The sequence below is a fragment of the Tripterygium wilfordii genome, chromosome 9 (assembly GCF_013401445.1).
Source record: "Tripterygium wilfordii isolate XIE 37 chromosome 9, ASM1340144v1, whole genome shotgun sequence".
Lineage (NCBI taxonomy): Eukaryota > Viridiplantae > Streptophyta > Magnoliopsida > Celastrales > Celastraceae > Tripterygium > Tripterygium wilfordii.
The window spans coordinates 10710919-10732537 of record NC_052240.1 but is presented as its reverse complement, the minus strand read 5'-3'; the positions used below and the strand labels follow the sequence as shown (position 1 = coordinate 10732537).

At 35.6% G+C, this 21619-nt stretch overlaps 3 protein-coding genes across 11 annotated transcripts; 2 read left to right on the top strand and 1 right to left on the bottom strand.

Moving 5' to 3' along the window:
* On the top strand, window positions 1-3659 carry LOC120006119 (MLO-like protein 1). The gene is made up of 14 exons (XM_038856018.1): window positions 1-161; window positions 239-296; window positions 398-627; window positions 988-1104; window positions 1212-1263; window positions 1461-1555; window positions 1830-1904; window positions 2019-2107; window positions 2303-2352; window positions 2466-2506; window positions 2598-2807; window positions 2902-2969; window positions 3054-3114; window positions 3215-3659. Exons 1-14 carry the CDS (start codon window positions 45-47, stop codon window positions 3395-3397), a joined length of 1446 nt encoding a protein of 481 aa, XP_038711946.1. The 5' UTR covers window positions 1-44; the 3' UTR covers window positions 3398-3659.
* A 411-nt stretch (window positions 3660-4070) lies between these two features.
* LOC120006120 (40S ribosomal protein S20-2-like) lies at window positions 4071-6625 on the bottom strand. Of its 4 annotated transcripts, none has more exons than XM_038856019.1 (4): window positions 6466-6625; window positions 6029-6156; window positions 5588-5701; window positions 4071-4501 (listed from the first exon to the last, which is right to left on the bottom strand). In XM_038856019.1, exons 2-4 carry the CDS (start codon window positions 6135-6137, stop codon window positions 4359-4361), a joined length of 366 nt encoding a protein of 121 aa, XP_038711947.1. In that variant the 5' UTR covers window positions 6138-6156; window positions 6466-6625; the 3' UTR covers window positions 4071-4358. The 4 variants fall into 4 exon arrangements, with proteins under 4 accessions (XP_038711947.1, XP_038711948.1, XP_038711950.1 ...); XM_038856020.1 differs by having other exon boundaries at window positions 6029-6152; XM_038856022.1 differs by having other exon boundaries at window positions 6029-6143; window positions 6466-6620.
* A 7930-nt stretch (window positions 6626-14555) lies between these two features.
* LOC120005282 (ankyrin repeat protein SKIP35-like) lies at window positions 14556-20124 on the top strand. 6 transcript variants are annotated; one of them, XM_038854836.1, is made up of 5 exons: window positions 14556-14710; window positions 14947-15039; window positions 15514-16163; window positions 18369-18801; window positions 19120-20124. In XM_038854836.1, the coding sequence occupies exons 2-5, from the start codon at window positions 15016-15018 to the stop codon at window positions 19924-19926; spliced, it is 1914 nt and encodes a 637-aa protein (XP_038710764.1). In that variant the 5' UTR covers window positions 14556-14710; window positions 14947-15015; the 3' UTR covers window positions 19927-20124. The 6 variants fall into 6 exon arrangements, with proteins under 6 accessions (XP_038710764.1, XP_038710765.1, XP_038710761.1 ...); XM_038854833.1 differs by having other exon boundaries at window positions 14694-14835; window positions 15524-16163; XM_038854834.1 differs by having other exon boundaries at window positions 14694-14835.
* Window positions 20125-21619: the final 1495 nt, after the last annotated feature.

Genomic DNA, 21619 nt, shown 5'->3' with positions numbered 1-21619 from the left:
AGGCATTTACATTCTCATTGACTTGCAGTAGATATAGAAGAGATATGGCAGAAGGAGGGACAACATTGGAATACACACCTACATGGGTTGTTGCATTGGTTTGCAGTGTTATTGTTGTAATCTCTCTTGTTGTGGAGAGGTTACTTCATTATCTTGGCAAGGTATGTTTCTCCTCTTACCATTTCTCCATTTTTTGGCTTTTTTTTCTTGGATATGACTATTGATATGTAATGTACAGGTTCTCAAGAAGAAGAATCAGAAGCCTCTTTATGAAGCCTTGCAGAAAATCAAAGAGGGTATAAATCAATAATTCATTCCTCTTTCTCTATTTATTTATGTAAAAATTTATTATTCATTAATGGAGATGGAGTCATGGAGATGATGGATGTTGTTGCAGAGTTGATGTTGCTGGGTTTCATATCGCTGCTGCTGACAGTGTTACAAGGTGCCATTAACAGAATATGCATGTCAAAGGACTGGGCTGATAAATGGCTTCCTTGTGAAAAACATGAAGCAAAACAAACTACTACTGCAGCCCACTTCCAGACCACCTTTTCTTCTGGGATTAGACATCGTCACCTCCTTGCAGAGGACGCCGCCTCCATTAATGGGTATTGTGCAGCTAAGGTAGTCCTCCATCGATTTCTCAATCCGGGTGTTTTTATTAATAAAGATTCAAGTCAATAAGTTAAACGAGATGGCTAGCTCTATGAAGTTTATGTGTTTGATAAATGGCCTAAGAGTGAATATATAAGAATTCTGTTATCCGTTTTGAGAGATTCCAAACAAGATTTGATTGTGACTGAATATGGATGTTTTGTGGGGATCCAAGTAAAGAATGACTTATCAGATAAATTCATTCTTTCTTGATGATCCTACATGATTCAAAGTGAGAATTTAACTGTAAAGATAGTCCACAGTCTCAACAAATTTGTCGTTCTGATAAAGAATTGAAAGATCTAAAAGACTCCTTTATTCAAATTGCAGGGGAAGGTTCCGTTATTGTCTACGACTGCTTTGCATCATCTTCATATATTCATCTTCGTGCTTGCTTGCGCACACGTGGTGTTCTGTGCTCTGACAATTCTTTTTGGAGGAGCAAAGGTAATCCTCATATGCTGTTTTTCTAACCTTCATCAGTTAGTACTAGCTAGTTGTCCTAGTCTTTCAAATCTTCTTACGGCTCTTGGCTTTGTTGTGCCAATTTTCAGATAAGGCAATGGAAAAAATGGGAGGACTCCGTCTCAAACAACGACCAAGACGGTATCTATAGCTCCTTACTATAGCAGATTGTACTGTATTAATCTTATGGTGGAAACCTTTTTTTTTTTTGGGTTAAAGCTGAGGATTACTGAATCCTGTAACAACATTTTGACCATATTTCACGTCAACTAGTTCTCAGTCATAATTTTTTTCCCTATATTTGCTGATTTCTTTTCGCTCAACGATTATCTGTGCAGCTACAAAAATAAAGGTAACCCACGTCCAAGAACACGACTTTATCAGGAAACGCTTTGGGGGCATTGGAAAGAATTCAGCTTTACTGGGTTGGGTGGTAAGTGATGATATCTCTATTATCCTGATTTTTGGCATGTTTGGTGAGTTTGAATAAGCAATTTTAGATTTAAGACTTAGAAGTACTAGTTATTGTTGTTCTGATCTTTGCAGAAGTAAATTTTTCGCTAGTAAAGCGTCTGAAGTTCACTAGATTTTTCCTTCACAAAGAAAACAAACACATTTTGCAAAAACTATTGTGTATTCTTGAGAAATTTTGCAGAAAAGAAGTGAATATGAATGTCATATTTTATGCTCAACTTTTGTTTCTGCAGCATTCATTTTTCAAGCAGTTTTATGGATCCGTGACCAGATCGGATTACATCACATTGCGACTAGGCTTCATTATGGTAATATATTCGATTCTATATCCTACGACATTCACTTTCTCATGTTTTTTTCTTTTACTGTTGACAGAAATTAGCAGATGTTTGTCTCAACTCTTAAGCCAACTTCTTCCACAGACACATTGCAGGACCAACAAAAAGTTTGATTTTCACAAGTACATGATGCGTGCCCTTGAAGCCGATTTTAAAAAGGTCGTAGGAATAAGGTTAGTTTCAATGAAGATGCCAACTTTATGTATTTACATTAAACTTGTCTTACTCAAAAACATGTTAAAAATCCAGTAAGTTTTTTGTACTAGAAGGTTAGCAGGCAGACTATCTTTTTGAGTTTTACTCAAGGGAAAAAGAAACTGTTAATCTGAGTTGTGCGTCTTACTAAATTCTGACTTCATCGATTGCAGTTGGTACCTCTGGTTATTTGTGGTTCTTTTCCTGTTGCTGAATGTTGCTGGTAAGCTACTTTATTTATATAGCAAAAGAGTCGTATAGATTAAGAAACCATATCAAATGCTGCTTCAAATAGTGAAAATTTTCATTGTGATTTCTTTCTTATTTCTTGAGCAGGTTGGCATTCATATTTCTGGATCGCTTTCATCCCCCTTATTGTAAGTTTGTTCACAAACATTCAATCCTTGACATGCCTGTTTTAAGGAACTTAATAATATGTTGTTTTCCCTTAATTTCCTCTCTTAACAGCTATTGGTTGCGGTTGGAACAAAGTTGGAGCATGTAATTACACAACTGGCTCATGAAGTTGCAGAAAAGCATGTAGCAGTCGAAGGAGATTTGGTAGTTCAACCTTCAGATGATCACTTCTGGTTCTGCAAGCCTCGACTCATTCTCTTTCTAATCCACATAATCCTTTTCCAGAATTCCCTTGAACTGGCATTCATCTTTTGGATATGGGTAAAGTTTCAAATCTAAATAATCTCCCTTTTTCCCACTTCAAAACTTGATTGTCTACGAACTCATATTTTGATATTTTCTGATTCTACTGCAGCTGCAGTATGGTTTCAACTCCTGCATCATGGGACAAGTGGGTTACATCATTCCAAGGCTTGTGATAGGGTAAAATCAGAGTTTGTTTCCTTCCACCATATTCACTTGACTGGTGCAGAATAGTGTTCTTATATGCTTTCTTTGGACTCGCAGGGTCTTGGTTCAGTTCGTTGCCAGCTACAGCACCCTACCATTGTATGCAATCGTCACACAGGTAGACTGGATATGTTTTCAGCTCAATTATACAAATTCAAAGCTTGAGATCTTTATTCATGCTGACAAATAATGGCTGCTCTTATGTTCTGATGATGAAGATGGGAAGTTCATTCAAGAAGTCCATATTTGATGAGCATGTTCAAGAGGGTCTTGTTGGTTGGGCTAAGCAGGCAAAAAAGAAAGTTGGACTAAAGAAGGCTGCTGCTGCAGGATCTAGCCACACCCAAGTTCCTCGCAATGAAAATGCCGCAGATGGAGTTCAGTTGGCAGTACCTGTTTAACGTGAATCTGCAAATTAAAGCGGGCATTGTAGGAGAGATTTTCCCCAGAAAATGTCTCCCATGGAAATAACTGATGAGATGCCCTTTCAATCTCACTTTTGTCTGCCTGCTTGGTATGAGGATTTTAGAAACAGGGTAAGCATACAATAATCTTAGCAAGCATAAATGTATCTTCTAACAGCTGAAAACAATTACACGATGTTATCAAATAAAATGCAACTCTTCCTTAGTGCACAGTGAGACAAGAATCATGGTTTATCTTACCACCCTTTTTCTCATGCAAACAGAAATCCCATCTTGAATTAAAATGAAGACACTGGCTTTGGCTTCTTCTTATGCATGATTTTGAGGCAAGAAATTCTTACTAGGGCTGTAGTAGAAACATTAAACAATCATCGTCCTAACATGGGATCCAAGGTATAGGTTCAGATACAAGATAAGAACAATCAAATGCGTTGGATATCATCCTTCTAAAAAATCTATAATTTCAGACTCGAATGTTCTAAAGAAATCAAATGGTGCAACAACTCAATTGTTTAAATGTGGTAACTAGTAATTGGAACGCGCCAAATGACATTAGTTAAAAACTAATATACATGCCCCCATTTTTGTCCATAATATATTATATCTTTTTCCTTAATAGTTATGCAAAAAGTAAGTACAGAAGATCTAATGAAGATCCAATGACAGCATATGATTCCATTCAAATAGAAAAACTGCAAATAATTTAGGACAATCGTTACGGGAGGCCAATAAAAGGAAAAAAGAAAAGCTTGCAACCACTGAATCCATAAGGGTAGCACAAAATTTCAACAAGCAAATATTCCAATTTAACAAAAAGAACAATAAGAACTTAACTAATTGAGAGATAAACTGAACTTGTAATAACTCGAATCCCTTGAGTTTTTTTTAAGAGCATAGTTTTCACCAAACTAAATGGCAAAATCAAAACAGCCACCATTTAAGAGTCTGCGATGGTGACTTCAACCTCCACACCGGGTTCAATGGTGATGGAGGTGATCTGCTTCACTACATCAGGGGAGCTAAAAAGGTCTATAACTCGCTTGTGCACACGCAGCTCAAATCTATCCCAGGTATTGGTGCCTGTAAACACAAATAAACAGTAGCTAGGATTTCATTCAAAACTCTTAAAAAAATTCATTTAACCAACACTAACCAACATAGATTTATTACTCAAAGGAAAAAAGACAACCTTACTTCTCTTTCATCTGCCCTTACATAAATTCAGTCAAGCCGATGACTAACCGATATAGTGCAATCAAGTCACATCAATTCAAGTTTCAGATAAGAGGATTGGTCCAGGGCATTTTCATAAGTACCAAATAATTCAAGGCTACAGTACACAGGCACCTTCTACAGTATATTGTAGATGAAAAGGATGGAACAAGTAATTGAAGGCTGAGTACATATATGACCAGCACATAACAATGTAACCAAAATTCTATCTAAAAAACATCAGTGAAACAGGCAGGCAAGGTGACCATAAGTTTTAACCCTTGCAACCATCCACTATATTCCAAACCTAAACCATACAGCAAACACCAAGATTGCAAACACGTCCATCACATTTTACTTCCATTTACTTTTGACAAGACACAGAAGAAAACAAGGCATTCATATTCCTTTTTCCCTCTTTGTGTTCAGATTATATCTATCACTTACCAATTGATGGTTTATCTCAGTTGTGAGGCTTGGAAATGTATCAGTGATCAGGTAAGTTAGGCACATATGTTGCACACTACAATGCCTTCAATGTAATATGCCCCAAGATGTTCGCCGCATGGCGGCTCATTGGATGATATGGTTTCAAATTTTTATCAAACGTTTTAGACATCAATTTCACTTAAAACCCATGCAATCAAAATCCTCCAATGGTACTGGAAAAAATGAAAATCCTTGTTTTTCATAATGGGGACCAAACTTAAGAAAATCACATACACAATAATGCAAACTACAAGGGCAAGAGGTTAGCATGTTCAATTACAATTGCAAAACTGCTAACACGTTGGATATGCAATCCAAATCCATCCCGCAACAAGAAGTATAAGTTTGAAAACACCCAATGCACTTGTAGAATCCAAATTCAAGCAAATAATTGATCATAATTAGATAAAATCAATAAGAATACCAAACCATTAAAATCCTTGCAGAAAGAATTTTAAAAATTACCTTCACCACAAGGAGACTTTCTGGTGGTGATGTGAAGAACCTTTGTGGGCATCCTTACCGGTCCCTTCACCCGCAGCCGCTTGTCCTTGGCACCGCGGACCAAATCAGCACAGACTGTAAAGTTAATCAAAAAGTCGAACAATAAGTTCCATTACTAAATAAAAATTCCTAAAAAAAAAAAACGGAAGACAATCGATTAGCCAAAGTAAATTCCACTAGAATTATCATACTACATGAAAGAAAAACCTTGAATGACTCCAAGGACAATATCATTTCATCGTTCAAGTGGAATTTTGAGAATGTATTGATTGAGATGAAAGAAAAACCTTGAATGACTCCAAGGACAACATCATTTCATCGTTCAAGTGAAAATTTGAGAATGTATTGGTTGAGAGATAAAAAAAAATTGCGAATGAGCACAGAAAATGGGGAAAAAAAAACCTTTCTCGAGATTCTTAACATTCTTTGAAGAGAGAGTGATCCTAATCTTATGGATCTGCTCCTGGGATTCCTCCAGCCCAGGCTTTGTGGGCTTCATCGCATAAGCCATTTTGCGCTGCTTCAACTTACTTGCATCAGAACAATGACGTCCACCATTCAAAAAATCAGTATCAATGGAGCAAAAAAATTGTCCTAGAGAAACCCTGATACCAAAATCATAAAAATCACCAAACCCCCCTTGACGCAGGAAAATCCCAGATCCTCATCCTGAATCAGGTCAAATATTGACAAATAAACACTGCAAAGTCCATATCTTTACTATGCATAACCCTAAATTTTCTTCCTTTTCACTTTAGGTGAGAAATCATGAAAAGAATTCAGAACTCCAGAGAGACATCGTCCATTAGACAAAATAAAAAGAGAAAGAAGAGACTTACCGTAGAAAGGCCGGCTAATGAGGATGAGAGATGCGGCAGAGGATAAGCGTTGGCGAGAGAGAAGGACTGTCACTGGCGGCGAGATATCTCAGAACGAAAGAGAGACTGGCGGGGTGAGGATTATTAGGGTTATATGGTGTAGCATATGTCGTTAAAAAATGTCCCTTCTAAATTCCGGTTAGTCGGTTATTTATCAATTTTCCGAAATTCAATGTTATTTTTCTCACCACCAAAAGTTCTAAATTCATCCCAACTGAGAACCCTAAATTAAACTTTTTTTTCTCTTAACCGAGTAACTATCCAGTCCAACATGTCCTTTGAATAGTTAGATGGGGCTAAATTATGGGCCGTTATAAAATTATTCAGTCGAACACACTAGCGACGTGCCCTTCAAATAGTTGAGTGGACTAAATCTTGGATCGTTATAACAATCCACGTCACATTGATAACAATTAATACTAGGTCAAAGCCCATGAGGAAAGTGGCATAAAATTGAAACAAACTCACAGAATATAGATTCCATAAGAAAATATCTCAACTGATTGGTTTAAACTCCCAAACTCGGACATTATAGGTTCTAAGTCCAAAGAAATAACCAACTAGGCTATCTCCAAATTGTTAACCTTAAAATCAACGTTCATGAGTAAGTTTTTTTTTTATTATGACACAATGGCATGTCTTTGATTTAGCATAAATCTTGCGCTACAATGCTTAGGTTGGTTATAATTTTTAGTATCGAAAGTAGGACTTGTCACGCACGACTTAATGATCCAAACCATTTTTTTTGTTGCAAGGTCATCTCCAATGTTCTCAAATGCATAAAAATGCTCCTTGAAACATTATTCCCAAAAAATTGGGCCGTGTTAATCTTAAAAACTGACACAAATAAAGTCATATATGTACAGATTGGGGAAATGCCAAGCTACTACCCTGTATTTGTTTGTAGTTGTATCATTTGGAAGAAAAATAGAAAATTAGGATACATTCTCTCTCTCTCTCTCTCTCTCTCTCTCTCGGTTTAGATTTCTCTTTTTCTGTTTCTACTTTCTATTTAGGTTTAGAATTTAGATAATTAGACCTGTCATTTGTGACTTGCCTGTTGAATGCATGGTTTGCTAGTTTGCGAGTAACTTGTCGATTTGCGAGTTTGTGAATAGCTTGTGGCGGAATGCATGGGTTTGTGAATAGCCAAAGTTATAAAAACCAGACGTGTCGGCCGATTGAACCCTAAAATTGGTGAATCGGTCACCGAGCCAGCACGGTTCAATTAAATACCAATTAAGCAATAAATCTGAGAATAACAGGTAAAATCATGTGGTTTTTCAAAAAAATTTGTTGAACTGTGCCAATAAATTCGATTGTTTTTAGCATATTTCAAAATATTTTTTGAATTATTTAGTATGTTTGATTAATTTATTATGTGAAACTTTATTTCTATATGTATTGGGTGTATTGTTTTGTATTAGATATATGATGTGGACTTTTTTTTTTTTAATTTCTTAGGTTTTTTTGTGGAGGATCATATGATATTATTATGTTATTATTTTTAGCATTATTTTTAATATTAATATTTTTTAATTAATTCTTCGATTTGATCGATGACTCATTAGTTGAACCAATTACCTAGTTTTTTGCGTAGGTCGATGTATGACACGATTTTTATAACATTGTTTGTAGCTTTACATGTGTCATGTGTGGCTGTTATGTCCAAGAATCTACTTATATATTTTATGGGTGCTGCTTTTGGCACTCTCGTTTTTGTTATTTAAACCTCCTATTGAAAAGACAAGTCCAAGCACCTAAACCCAATGAGCTTTTTGCCAATCACTTTCACGTGTGGAATCCACCCTCTGCTCTCTGTCACATGAAATCAAAAATAGTTTGACTTTTAATTAAAAAATTTCACTCTCAACTTTCTCTCTCTACAACTTCAATCTATTTACTATTGCATTCTAGTTATTTCTAACTCTCCCTTGTTATTTGTTAGAGAATAAAAGTACGGTACATGAGTAATTTGAACCAAGATTCTCTTGGGTTGTGAATTCTGTTTGCCTGTTTTTGAAAATGTAACTTGATAATTATAGTTATCTTCCCAAGTAGCAGTTATCCTTTGCGTGCCAATAATAGAGACCGAAGTAGTATAAGAAGGGGGCAACTATTTTTTCTTCTTTCCATACGCAATTGCATGAGTAGTGACTTGAAGATGTTAGAATTTGTATACTGCCTATATTAGTTCCATCTCTCTCTCTCTTTTTCTAATCAGATTCTCCCATTCAAGGTTAAGAGAAAATGGATCATCTAAAACTTTGGGTTGAAGATCTATGGTTGTCAAGTGGTTCTAATGATATGATAAATATATTAGTTTTTATTTTTTTAAAAAAATTATACTGATTAATTGCAGATATTAAAGTGAATTTGTATTGTTGACGGGATGATATTACTCGAAATGAAATAGAACAAGAAGAAGAACCTGAGGTTGTGGATGAAAGTGAAGAAAATATTGAAGTTGATGTTACAAATGAATTTTACACCGATATGATATGCTGAATAACTTAATTAATACATGTTATATTTTATTAATTTTGTTAAAAATTAATACATTTTTAGGTATTCAATTCACGTCAATCGTTAATTGAATGTGTTCAAAATACTGGACGTAACTTGGGATTTGTTATTGTTGCCAAAAGGTCAGAGATTGGTGGACTAGGGAGAAGACACAAATTATTGTTACAATGTGATCGTGGTGACACCTATAAAAGTAAGAAAACCTCCACAAAGGCAACTGGCACAAAAAAATGAGATTGTCCATTCAGAGTGAAAGAGATGAAATGGAAGACAGATGATGATTGGATGGTATGGGGTGGTATGTGAAACGCATAACCATCACGCAACATTGTATATGGAAGGCCATTCATACTTTGGTAGGCTATCTGTTGTAGAAAATGATATATTGGTAGATATGTCTAAGAATTTAGTAAAGCCATGAAACATCTTGTACACGTTAAAGAACAGGGATCCGAAGAACGTGTCCACCATCAAAACTATATATAATGCACGTCAGAAGTTTTAGACTACAGAGAAAGCTGGTAAATCCCAATGCAACAACTCATGTCATTCCTACATCATTATGGATATATTTTCTTTCATCGAAGCAATGCTCAGACCAGTGAGCTTGAAGAATTATTCTTTGCACATCCAGGCTCGTTAGAATTATTGCATTCATTCCCGCATGTGCTATTGATGGACGCAACGTACAAAACTAACAGGTTCAGAATGCCTCTATTTGAGATTGTCGGCGTGACTTCAACGAAGACAACATTTTGTATAACATTTGTATTCTTGCAATCAGAAAAGGTGGACAATTATACTTGGGCGCTAAATTATTTGCGATCAACAATGGATGAATGCGCTACTCCAAGAGTTATTGTCACGGATAGAGATTTGGTGTTGATGAGGTCGTGTGTCCAAGTATTTCCTGACGCAAATAAACTGCTCTATAGATGGCACATTAACAGAGCTGTTACAGCGAACTGTAAAAAATCATTCAAAGATAAACAATCATGGGATACATTCTACTCCACGTTGCACACATTATTGGAATAAGAAATTGAGAATACATATTTATACAATTTATCCACTTTTGAGGTAAATTTACAGTGCTACTCCACTGTCGTGAATTATATTAAAGACATATGGTTGAGTCCATATAAGGAAATGTTTATATTCGCCTGGACAGATCTACTAGTGGTGATGCGTCTGCATTCAAGTTCGTTCAGCAAGATTTTTGTTATTTTCAGGAACCAGGTAGACACAATTGTTCATCTCTTTACAGCACTCCACCACTTCCTAAGCAAAGGATTTCAAGATCTAGGTCAATTGCCCATAAGCATGTATTTCTTAGTAAGTTCTCACCTATATTGCATCCTTACATTATGTTCATAACAGATGTAAACTTGGTTTTGGAGAGGATGCATGGGTAAACGTCCGACAAAACTTGATTGATGAGTTGAGAACATTTTGGGCGGAGTTTGTTGATTTATTTGGTGATTATGGTCGGGCATGTTCCATTTACAATTCACTAAACTTCTGGGAATCAGATAGACCAGCACCACTTCAGAACTGGATGACAATGTCAGACATGGGTCACTTGATTGCTTCAAGGTATAATGTCATATTATATCTTTTTAGTTCTGAACAGTGCTTAACATTTTTGCCACTACGATCAATGCCTCCACCGCCGCATGAACATGCTATCATCACTATCAAGTTCGTTAACAATATTCACTTTGTCAAAGTTGCCTTGACAAACGGCTACTCGATGCCTCCCATTATGATTCAATTGTTTAGATACATGTATGATTACGCAGCTGTATGGGTTACGCCGTACACAGAACAACTAGAAACATTTATTAAGTGTAGATGTTCTATATTTTCTCTTGAAATCATGGTGTTGTAATTTACATAATTTGTTTGAGTATTGAAATGTTATTTGTCTCTATTTTAGTTGAATATTTGGCAAAGAGAGTCAACATATAAGTGAAACCAATAAAAATCAATGAGTGCGTCAAAACATATGTGTGTATATATATATAATTATTGAAGCATAAAAATAAAAAATTATGCTTGCAGTAATAAAAATAAAAATTTAATTAAAATTAAAATAAAAATAAAGAATGAAATAAAAAAAAATTATGTGTATATTGAAACATTTTTATGTTTGCGGTAATAAAAATAAAATAAAAATCTTAATTAAATGGAATTACATATATGTGTATAGATATGTTGGCAATAAACGAAAACCAAAAAAAATTATAATAAAATGGAATCTTTTAAATGCCATATTATGACATATAAAATGATGTGACATGATTATATATTTGACATGACGTGGAGTGAAAGAAGTAAATTAGATGGGTGAAAATAACAAGGCCGTGAAAAAAATGGGAATCTTGGGAGTCTAAAGAAACATCAATTGAAGTTGGACCCATGAGTGTTATTCCACGGCAAAATGTTCCACTTCACACTAGGCTTCCAGACTTATATGGTTGATGGATTTGCATTTGAATTATCAATTATAAAGATGTATCATCGTTATAAGGAAAAATTTTCAAAAATAAAAATTAATTAATTCCTTTAAATTCTTCTTCAAAAGCTGAGTCTGAAGAAGTTGTGTGTGATTTTTGTCATGATCTTTTGCAACTGCTGATCATGACTTTCATTGCAAAAAAATTATGCGCGGTAATTTTTCCTATGGTGTTGATAAACAGTTTCACCAATCTCCATCTTCCTTAAGATTAGCTACATATTTTTCCTATGGTGTTGAGGATTTCTGAAAGGTCTGAATATAACTCCCAAGTTACAGGCTCTGTTCGAATTGTCTTGGCAGAGGCAGAAGACGAGAGAGGCAAAGAGTTTGAGATTAGAAAAAGCATAAATGGATGGATGGATGAATCCTTTTTAAAACAATAATGGGGTTGTGACTAAGATTGATCATGTAGTCTTATGATCTTTGAAGCTAACATGATACAGTGATGGATCTCACAAATTGTGAAGGCATATCAGATTGATATGGGAATCAAATGTTTCCTTCAATGGGTTGTCGATGTCTGGAAATTGGGATTCAATTCTTATTCTTGGATGGATATTTTGCCATAGGATAGGATATTGGTGGTGGGAGGAGGTGTTTTGGAAGAAGCTTGCAATGATATTGGTATGTTAGGCCAGCCCGTTAAGGTCAGGAATCCTAACCCAGCAGCCTGTGTTTGTAAAGTGGGCCATGCATAGCACGGCCCGTAAACTCAAGTACATGAGTCGTGCCGGGCTCTCGGTTCCGGCCCACTTGACACCTCTGTTGATACTTCTCAAGCAGCTATTGTTTAACTTTCTCCAAGCTATTCCATGTACTGGACAGGGAAGACATTTAGATTGTGTTTGGATTGAGAGAATTGGGGGAAAAAGAAGAAAGTGAGAGGGATTCCTGACCTTTGCTAAAATAATTCATCCTCAAAATGCGATCATTTGGAGGGAATAGATAGTTATTTAAGTTATTTATAAATTAAAAACATATTTTATCCTTATACATAATATTTTAATATAAAAATAATTGAAAGACAAAACAAATACTCCAATAAAATGAATAGAAAGTTACCAGACAAGAAAGATGACAAAAGAGAAGAAGAGGATGGTGGGATGTGGTCATCAAGAGAATATGTGTAATGATTGTGGTGGTGGGCTGTTGTGTCTGTGGGACCCCAAACCCTCTTTTGGATTTTTGTGGTGACTCTCACTTTCATGAAGCCAGTCAATCTCCTCAATCTTATATTTTTTTTAAAAAAAAATTAATTTTATTAATTATTTTTCTCATTTATTCTATTAAATATTCACTTCTTTTCTCTGTCCACACTCTTCTTCATTCACTCTCAAATAAATAAATAATTGAAACTAATAAAATATCAACACCGACTTGCAAGTTTTTTATTATTATTATTTTTTAATTCTCAGCCACTGTTTGCTGTGTGCATCATTTTTTTAATATAAAATTTTAAAATAAAGCAAATTAATGAAAATCAGAAAGTATACAAGAAAATACATGAAAATGATTGTAACAAAGCATGACGCGTATATAGTAATAATATGCTCATTTTGAGCTAAAATATAATTTTTCCACACTCAACTATGATTTCTTTTTATTTTTGTACTTAAATAATTTTTTTATTCAATTTTGTCCTTTAACTATTATAGAGTAATATTTTCATCCCTAATATGATGAAAAGGTTGAAAAAATTCAATGTGGCATATTAAAAAAATCTCACACGACAAACTCTTTCAAAAATTATTTATATCCATAAATTATACAAATTGTAACATTTGTGTTCCTATCTTGACCTTTCATGAATAATGTAACATTTCTTCTTTTTCTCCAATAACAATTCATATTCTCTATTTAATTTTGCAATTTCTCTCTTCGTCTTCTTAGACTCTTTTCATATCCATAACTCTCTCCCAGCAACCCATTTGCCTTCTTAAACATCGTCCATAGAGTGTTGATGGATCAAGTATTTGGGTTAGTATAGAACAATTGCTGCTTTTTGGTGTTTGGATTGTGGATTTGATTTCTTCTTAAGCCATCTCTGAAAATTTGTGGTAAAGGTTGGATTTTGGAATTTGAGGATTTGAATGGGGATAAAGGATTTGAATTGGAGAATTAGGGATTTTGAGATTTTATGGAGAATTGAGTTTCCCTTTCATTTTGAATTCGTGTTCATGTGTATTTGAAAAGTTGAACTTGTAAAAAAATTATATATTTTTTTAAAAGGATCATTGATTTGATTGTATTCATTTACCCAATAAATTAGGTAAGAGAATTTGAGACCCGTAGACACTTAAGACACAATAAATATGAAATACATCCCACAAAAAAGAGAATTAAAAAAACAAAAACAAAAACAAACAATTGATCGTCGTCGAACACCCTCAGTAGACACTGAACTCCATTGGATATTGTCGGACACCGAACGACACCATATTCCATCGGACTATGCCAGATTAAACAAACAAAGATAAAAAAAAACATAAACAAAGCAGATTCAACCATTTGAACACTCCTCCAAGTAGATCTCGAAGTAGATCTAAATCTAGATCTACCGAAATCATGATTAGCAATACTTGATATTGATGGTTGGAACTCATAACGTAATAAAGGATCTCTGATCATACGTCATTCTTGAAGCCAAACCATCTTACAATCGAAATTCTAATGGAGAAAGTCATAATCTACACTACAATTCGAACACAATAAAAAAGAAAACGTAAAAAAAAAAAAAACATGAAAGAGGCTGGTGTGGGAGAGAAGGAGGCGATGAAAAAAAGCACTGACTCCTCCTCTCCAAACTTAAGAGTGGAGGTAAGGTTTTTATTTATTTATTTTTTAGAGAGAAGGCGACGATTAGATATCGAAAAGGGAGTTTGTGAAAATGTATTTAAATTACTGTAAGTAGGATGTCAAATCGGATATTTTCGTCATTGAAACTAACTAAGAACAACGAGCTATTTGTAATAATTAGGGACGAAATAATCAAAAAGATAATTTAAGGACGAAAATAAAACTAAAATACAGTTTTGGGATGAAGATTTCTATTTAGGCATTCATTTGGATCTGAAATAAAAGTTAAAAAACAAATACATCCCCTACCAGAGAAAGAGGGTTTTCTCTCCCCTATTCTCTCCCTCAATTATTTTGTTTCAGGTTCTCCATTTTTTTTTTCTTCTATTTCTGCTTTCATTAGCCTTTTCTCGCTTCTTTGTTTCCTTTATTTTCTCGTTTTCCATGTACAAACCTCTGTTTTTAAAGTTTTCGTTACTGAATGACTGGTGGGTCTTATTCAATTTGATTAACGTTTCGTGTGTTCTTCAATTATTTTTAAATATTGAATTTGTATATTCGATATGCCTATGCTGATGAAAATGGCTTTTGTGTATTAGGGTTGGCTCTGGATCTTCTTTTGGCTGGATTTGATTGGAGGAGGAGGGGGGTTCTAGGGTTTTCTAGCAATGGAACTCTGTGCCCTTCTGATGGTAGTCGACGGTTATGAGTTTTAGATTTTCACCTCTCTCATGGGTGTGCTTGTTTTGGTCGTTTGGATGTTTTGATAGGTTAGATTTGGATCTTTTGAGAAGTGCAACATATGTTTTTCCTAAAAAATTATCTTCCCTTTTAGGGTTTTGAGTTGGGATTTGCAGTCTTCAAAATTTTTTGGGTGGTTAGATTTTGTCGTTTGGTCCGGTGCTACTTATTTTCTTTGGCTGGAGCTATGTTGGAGCAGTCAATTGAAATTTGAGGAGAAAATCTTGTTGTTTTTGATTTTTCCGCTTTGGCAATTTTGTATTTGCTTCAAGTGGTTTTTATATATTCTGAACCTGGATAGTTTCTTCGCATTACATCGGTTCTAGTTTCTTCGATTTAGTAGTTTTTGTTACTATGTATCGTTGCCTTGGTTACGGGCATTTAGGCTTTGTTTGCACTGAGACTTTGCTTGATTAGGGGAGTAGTTTGTTGCAGAGGCTGCTAGCTCTATACTGCAGGAGGTAATGGAGAAGGAAATGGTTGTTATGGCAGGGAGTGAGATAAATCCCGAAGATGGCTTATATACTGAAATGGAAACTGAAGATGATGTATTTGTTTGTCCTAAGCGTGAAATTCAAGATTTTGTGTCAGAACAAGGTGAGGGGAGTAATGTAGTGTTTGCAAGAGAAGGTCCCCTTATTAGTAAAGAGTCCAGAATTTCTGCTAATTGTGGTTGCAGTGTGAAGAAACTAAACTCCGGTGTAGTTGCTATGGACTCCGAGAAGGAAACAACTGCATATGAGAAGAAACTTAGTAAACAGAGCAGGATTGAGTTTGGTCAGTTGTTTCAGGGTGCAGTGAGTTCACATGATTGGGAACTTGCTGAAAATTTGATTTTGTTGGCAGATCCACAGACCCTTAATGATGCATTGTGCATTACTTTAGACTCCATCTGGTTCTTGAGCTCACAACAAGAGCTTCATGGCATAACAGAATTGACTAAAAAGATTATTGCCAATGGTGCATATGACTTCACAAGAGCTGCTCTTAGGACTTCATTTCTTGCTTCATGCGTCTCAGCATGTCAAAGCCAAACAATGAGTCTTGCGGACACAGTGACTGTAATGGCTCAAAGGTAGTAAAAGTGCATGCTTTTTAAAATTATGTAGACTCAACTATAGAGTTACTGTCAGAGGGTAATTCTGAGTTCTGACATACTTGGATACACTAACATATTTGATAATGTTTTATGTTGATGAAGATTATTTGTGCAATATGTTTCATATCCTCTTCTACCACATATTTTATTATATTGTTTTTCCTCATGCTCTTAGAGTTTCTTAATATCTGATTGGTGGTTTATTTGGCTTTGATGATGTTATTTTTCCTAGACTAATATGAATGTATCTAGGAAATAGCTTTGTTTATCTTCCCCTCCCCTTCCTCAAGTGTAGTGTCTTTTGAGATAGTTTATATTTATTTATTTTTTGTAAGTTACTTTGGCGTTGGTCATGAAATAGCATTCACTGGAATCTGTTGCTTGAAGTTTGACAAGGGAGTTAGATTCTCGTCTCATGATATGCTTATCTGATGCAGTAGTTTCAAAGACTACATCATTATCAGTGGCTGGTATATATGTCTTTGTTGTGAAACTGCAACAGTTCTATGTTGTGAAAGACCTGAAGTGGTCTTTCTAATTTCTGGTGTCATTATGTTCTTTTAAAAGTGGTGGAAAATTTGGTTTGCTTAGCATTGCAAGTAGTAAACATATGAATATTCTTCTGCGGTTTAGTGTTGTCTCTCTCTCTCTCTCTCATACTAAGGTTATGTTTCGTTGGGGTCCAGCTACCACTATAGGATCTAGGGAGGGTAAATGTCTATAACTTTGATTCAGCGTTGCAGGGATATTGTTTTTATCTGGTCTTGAAAAGGAATCCGCATATTTAATAAATTTAAATAAATGTGCATTAAGTTTTATAAATAATTTTTTTTTTGGTTTTTTGTCTACTTTTCACGAGAATAAATTTAATTTATATTTACTTTTCTGGACAATTTATTCAATACTAAGAATAAAAAATGACTTTCGAAATGACCTTTCCCACTCATCACATTAAGTTTCATTTCATCTTCCTCATATAATTATTATTTTCTTATTATTTATTTTTTTGGGTTTTTGTCAAATCTTGCTATACATTCCCCGCTTTTGATTTTTCAGCCCGCATCAGTTATTCTCTTTGCAAATGTTATCCATCTTCGTGGCAGTTCACCGTTTAATAATTTAATAAAATAGGTAACATACTTGATTGATTAACAATCACAAGGTCTTTAGGTGATGAGTTTTTGATGGCACATTTTCTTTGTCATGTACAGGTGTGTGCATGTGTGTGATATTGAACTATTAATTTATTCTCTTAATGGAGAAAAGTATACTGCACTTTTGAAAGCTTACTAATGTATGTTTTTGCACTTGCCTTACATAAGATAAGGTTCATTATTATTACTATTTAGTATTTTTGCTTTTAATATTTCATTTTCTATTCATAAATTATGGTGAAAGAGAATATAGTTGATGGATTCCTAATGACTTTTCTTATCTTGTAGATTCATGCAACCGATCCCAAATTGTTGGGGAGAAAGTATTTGCTGATGATTCAATAATCCTAAACAACTTTAAATTTGCAAAAGGGCCTAAGATTATTGGGAAATTTAATGGTTTCTAAGTTATGATGTCAAGGAAGGATAATGATGATAAAGATATTCAACGTATTAGTATACTTTTAAACCTTATAAAGGATATATTTATAATTTTTTTTTTTAACATTCTCCCCCACCTCTCTTCCCCCAAACTAAACAAGGGGAAGGAATGCGGACTCTCTCTCTTGTTAAAACTCTCTGAAAAGGTTATTTAATTCTCTACCCTCCCATCTCTTGTCCTTAAACCTCCATTCCCCTTCTCTCAAACCCAGCCTAATTTACTTCCCCCGGAACAGTGATTTTTATTGAGTTGTGGCTTTTTGGATGCACAACTTGTGTGAAATAAAAATTTCATCATCCTTGGGTGTTAAATGAAAATTTTTGGCTAAAACAAAAGGATAACTTTTTTTTGCTATGATGCACCTTGTTTTTTTTTTTTTTTAAATACATTTTGAGTGCGTTTGCATTATTTTCTGGTCGCTTGCTATTTACGTTACTGTGTTAACAAGTATGGACTTTATTATTGTTTCTCTTGGTCTCTGGCTTTTACAAGAAAACTGCAAAATCTAGTATTTAACAGTTACGTTCTGGATATTCGCAGTCTCTGATATGTGATGATTTATTTCCTTTGTTTCATTCTGAACAGGCTGCATGAACGTCTCCACGAGTGCAATGGAGATGAGATTTTGAAGGCAGAGGCTAGTGCCAAAGTTCAGAAGTTCACTGACTGGGCTCTGAAATGCATAGGTTTCCATTCGCGTTGCCAAAGGAATGGGGATAGAGCGTGTCAGAACTCTTCTGTTGAGATCCAACTCCAGTTATCTGCATTCAAGACATTCCTAGATCTTGCCGGCAATCAACTTTCAGGGAAGGATTTTACTGAGGCCTTTGATGCGGCTTGCTTCCCCCTAACTCTCTTTTCTAGTTCATTTGATCCTGGTTGGGCATCTGGAATGTCAGCTACTGCAATCCAGGGTCTTCTGGGCCTGCTGGTTGAAGGTGGTGCAGATAATGTCAATCAGTGTTTCCTTGAAGCCTCACGCTTTGGGAGTACTGAACTTGTGCGCATTTTATTGCAGGTAATTTTTTTAATATGTTGATTGATGGTACATGGACGAACATATGGCCCAGTGGTAGAGTTTGGCGTATTTGGCATGATTTTAAACTTTGTTAATGCTTAGCCTGTTATAGATAGATGTTTTTCTTTGGGAAGTTTTCATTCAAAAAAAGAAAATTGATGCTTTAGGAAATAGGGTGCGAATGGATCTTTTATAGCACAGAGAACTTCTTGTGAAGGGGGGAGCAGTATGAGAATAAGTCATGCTTTGAAATATACTTCTTTGATGATTCTGCTCATCAGTGTTTCTTTTTCTTTTGGCCTTTTGGTATGCCTGCAGATTGCGCAAAGGAACAGCTTGGACGTTGATGTTGATTTGGCCTTGGGATTTGCTTCCCACTATGGCAAGATTGGCACAATGGAATGTCTCGTGGAGGAGGGTCATGCGATAGCATTCTGGGGTCCCTTAATGAGGGCAGCAGAGCGGGGTTGTATTCAGGTAGTCCAGTGGTTTGTGAGAAGGGGTTGCCGAGACATGGAACTCTGTCTTGCCCTCACTGCAGCCACTTCCAGTAGCCAAGTTGAGGTTGCTGCCTATCTCCTCCCTCATGTTCCTCAGCATGTCCTTGCGGCCCTCAGCGTTGAGATTCTCAAGGCTGCTGGTGAACGCAGTGGTGGGTTACTTGAAGGTGTGGCATTTCTGCTCCGTTCTGATTTCTTAGGTGATCCTGTGGCTACTTGTGCTGTTGCAGACAGCATTGCAAACTCTGATGATGAGGCTGTTGCCCCGGAGCTGAGGGCTTTTCTTCGGGAGCACTGGTCAGAGGCTGCTTTCTTGGATGGACTAAAGCAAGGACAAGAACATTATATGAACCTGATGAGGATTGTGGATCGGGGTGGATCTCCTATAAGCCTGAGGGATCTCCCAGGTCCTCTGAGAGTGGCAATTGCTTACCTGCCGCTGTATAGGGAATGTGTTAAGGCAGGTGGTTGTTTGTTCCCGCAGAGGCTTAGGGGGCAGCTTGTTGAAGCGGTGAGAAGGCTTGGGGGAGGGATTTTGGAAGAGGTAAGCCAAGGGAGGGAGCTCCTGGCTGTTTTGGAACATTACCTACCTCCATTTTTGGTCCACTCCTCGAGCGTCTGTTAAAAGGTTCTCCTTGTCATCAAGTTATGGATTTTTGCTTTGCTGTACGCGTTATCTCATATATGCTACATACAATAATAATAAAAAAAAAACATTCCAGCTATGGTCAAGGTTATCAATAGTCTAATACCGCAAAGAGATGATGGGAATGTATGTGGGCAAGTATGATATCAATGCATGTTTTTGGGTTCCTTTTATGGTTTTCTACTTTTCTTTGCTGCTGCTTTCATTGTTGTTTTGGATTTTTGATCTTTGATGGCTGTCTCTCTTATCTGCTATACATTCGCAGTTTCTTAGCAATGATCCTGCATTGGATCAACAATCTTTGCATTTCCTTCAGCTTTGCATGAATAGATATCTTCATTAGTTCATTCTGAGTGGGACTGCAACCAAGACAATCATCCTTCTTTCCTTCAAGGGGAAAAAGCTTTTTCTCTGCTATTTTCTAGTGTGGGCTTTGATGATGCCTATCAAGTGTAGGCATGAATATCTGTTCACTCCTTTCTCTTGTTTTGAGGCAAATGATTCAGAAAGCAGCTCATAGATTCAGATGATCACTGTATTGTGAGTATCGATAACTCATCATCCTTCTATTAGACCAAATGGATAACACAAAATTCATGTTCAATTTGAACAACAAATTTCATTACATAAAAAAAGTTAAAACTTCAAAACAGAATAAATCAAAGCATCAAATTTCATTACATGAACAAATTAGACTTCAGACAGATTACATAAATACAATATTAGTAACGAGTTAAACTTTATAACAGCATCAACTCTATCATAACAGCATCCTATTGAGTCTTCACAGCATCCACAAACTAAATCAAATAAATTAGTTAATCAGGTACATCAAATAAAGTTTATTAAAAATCAAATATATTGGAATATAAAAACCAAGGATTGAAGGATGTACCTTGCACCTTAATTCTTACATGTTATTAAGCGTAGGATAATTCTACTTATCATGTGCTTGCCCTATTAACCCGCAACTATGACAATGTCTAATCTTCTTATTCGCAATTTCTTTACCTCCCTTAACTCTCTTTCCACAACCTTTTACTCTAATTTTTTCAGCCTCGTTGTAAACACGTGGTGAGAGAGTAATACTAGGTGTGGAAGATTATTCTCCATCATATAAAGTCATTGTGTTGATATTGCATTGAAGGGATTCCAACTTTTTAAATGCGAGCTTATATGTTTCTTCACTGACCATAACGGCCTTTACAATATTTGACGCAAGCTTAAGCAATGTCTTGTGTTTCATAACTACTTTAGCATCACAAGTACCTCTCCAGTCACTGATGCCATAAGAAAAAAATTCAAACGTTTTGCAGATTTGGTACATCTATACAGTACATATGTATCAGGCAATGGAGCATGCATTTGCATCTTGCCGAAAGCTGCAATATGTGTTAACATACAATTCCATATGACAAAAATTTCCTACAACCACAAGTTGAATATATGATTCAATGACTTGTCCTCAACAACTTTTTTGCTTACACTTTGATGACTCTCATCAACTGACATAACATTGTAAAAGCACTTATTTTCTCCCTCATAGTCAATTGTTGCCATATATACACCATGTACAAGATTCTTGCACACCTTTAAACCAAGTAGTTTAAACGATGGCCGTCGAAACCTCCAAATCGTGAGCATGACAACAAGAAGGCCCAATTCTGGTCGG

Bases quoted from the DNA above. Each gene is read 5' to 3' on its own strand.
- LOC120006119 (XM_038856018.1), top strand. From the start codon at position 45: ATGGCAGAAGGAGGGACAACATTGGAATACACACCTACATGGGTTGTT. The intron at 1,264-1,460 runs GTATCTATAGCT...TTATCTGTGCAG, and splicing joins CTCAAACAACGACCAAGACG to CTACAAAAATAAAGGTAACC. The intron at 2,353-2,465 runs GTAAGCTACTTT...TTTCTTGAGCAG, and splicing joins CCTGTTGCTGAATGTTGCTG to GTTGGCATTCATATTTCTGG.
- LOC120006120 (XM_038856019.1), bottom strand. From the start codon at position 6,137: ATGGCTTATGCGATGAAGCCCACAAAGCCTGGGCTGGAGGAATCCCAG. The intron at 5,702-6,028 runs GTTTTTTTTTCC...TTAACTTTACAG, and splicing joins TGTTAAGAATCTCGAGAAAG to TCTGTGCTGATTTGGTCCGC. The intron at 4,502-5,587 runs GTAATTTTTAAA...TTGTGTTTACAG, and splicing joins AAAGTCTCCTTGTGGTGAAG to GCACCAATACCTGGGATAGA.
- LOC120005282 (XM_038854833.1), top strand. The intron at 16,164-18,368 runs GTAGTAAAAGTG...CATTCTGAACAG, and splicing joins GTGACTGTAATGGCTCAAAG to GCTGCATGAACGTCTCCACG. The intron at 18,802-19,119 runs GTAATTTTTTTA...GTATGCCTGCAG, and splicing joins TTGTGCGCATTTTATTGCAG to ATTGCGCAAAGGAACAGCTT.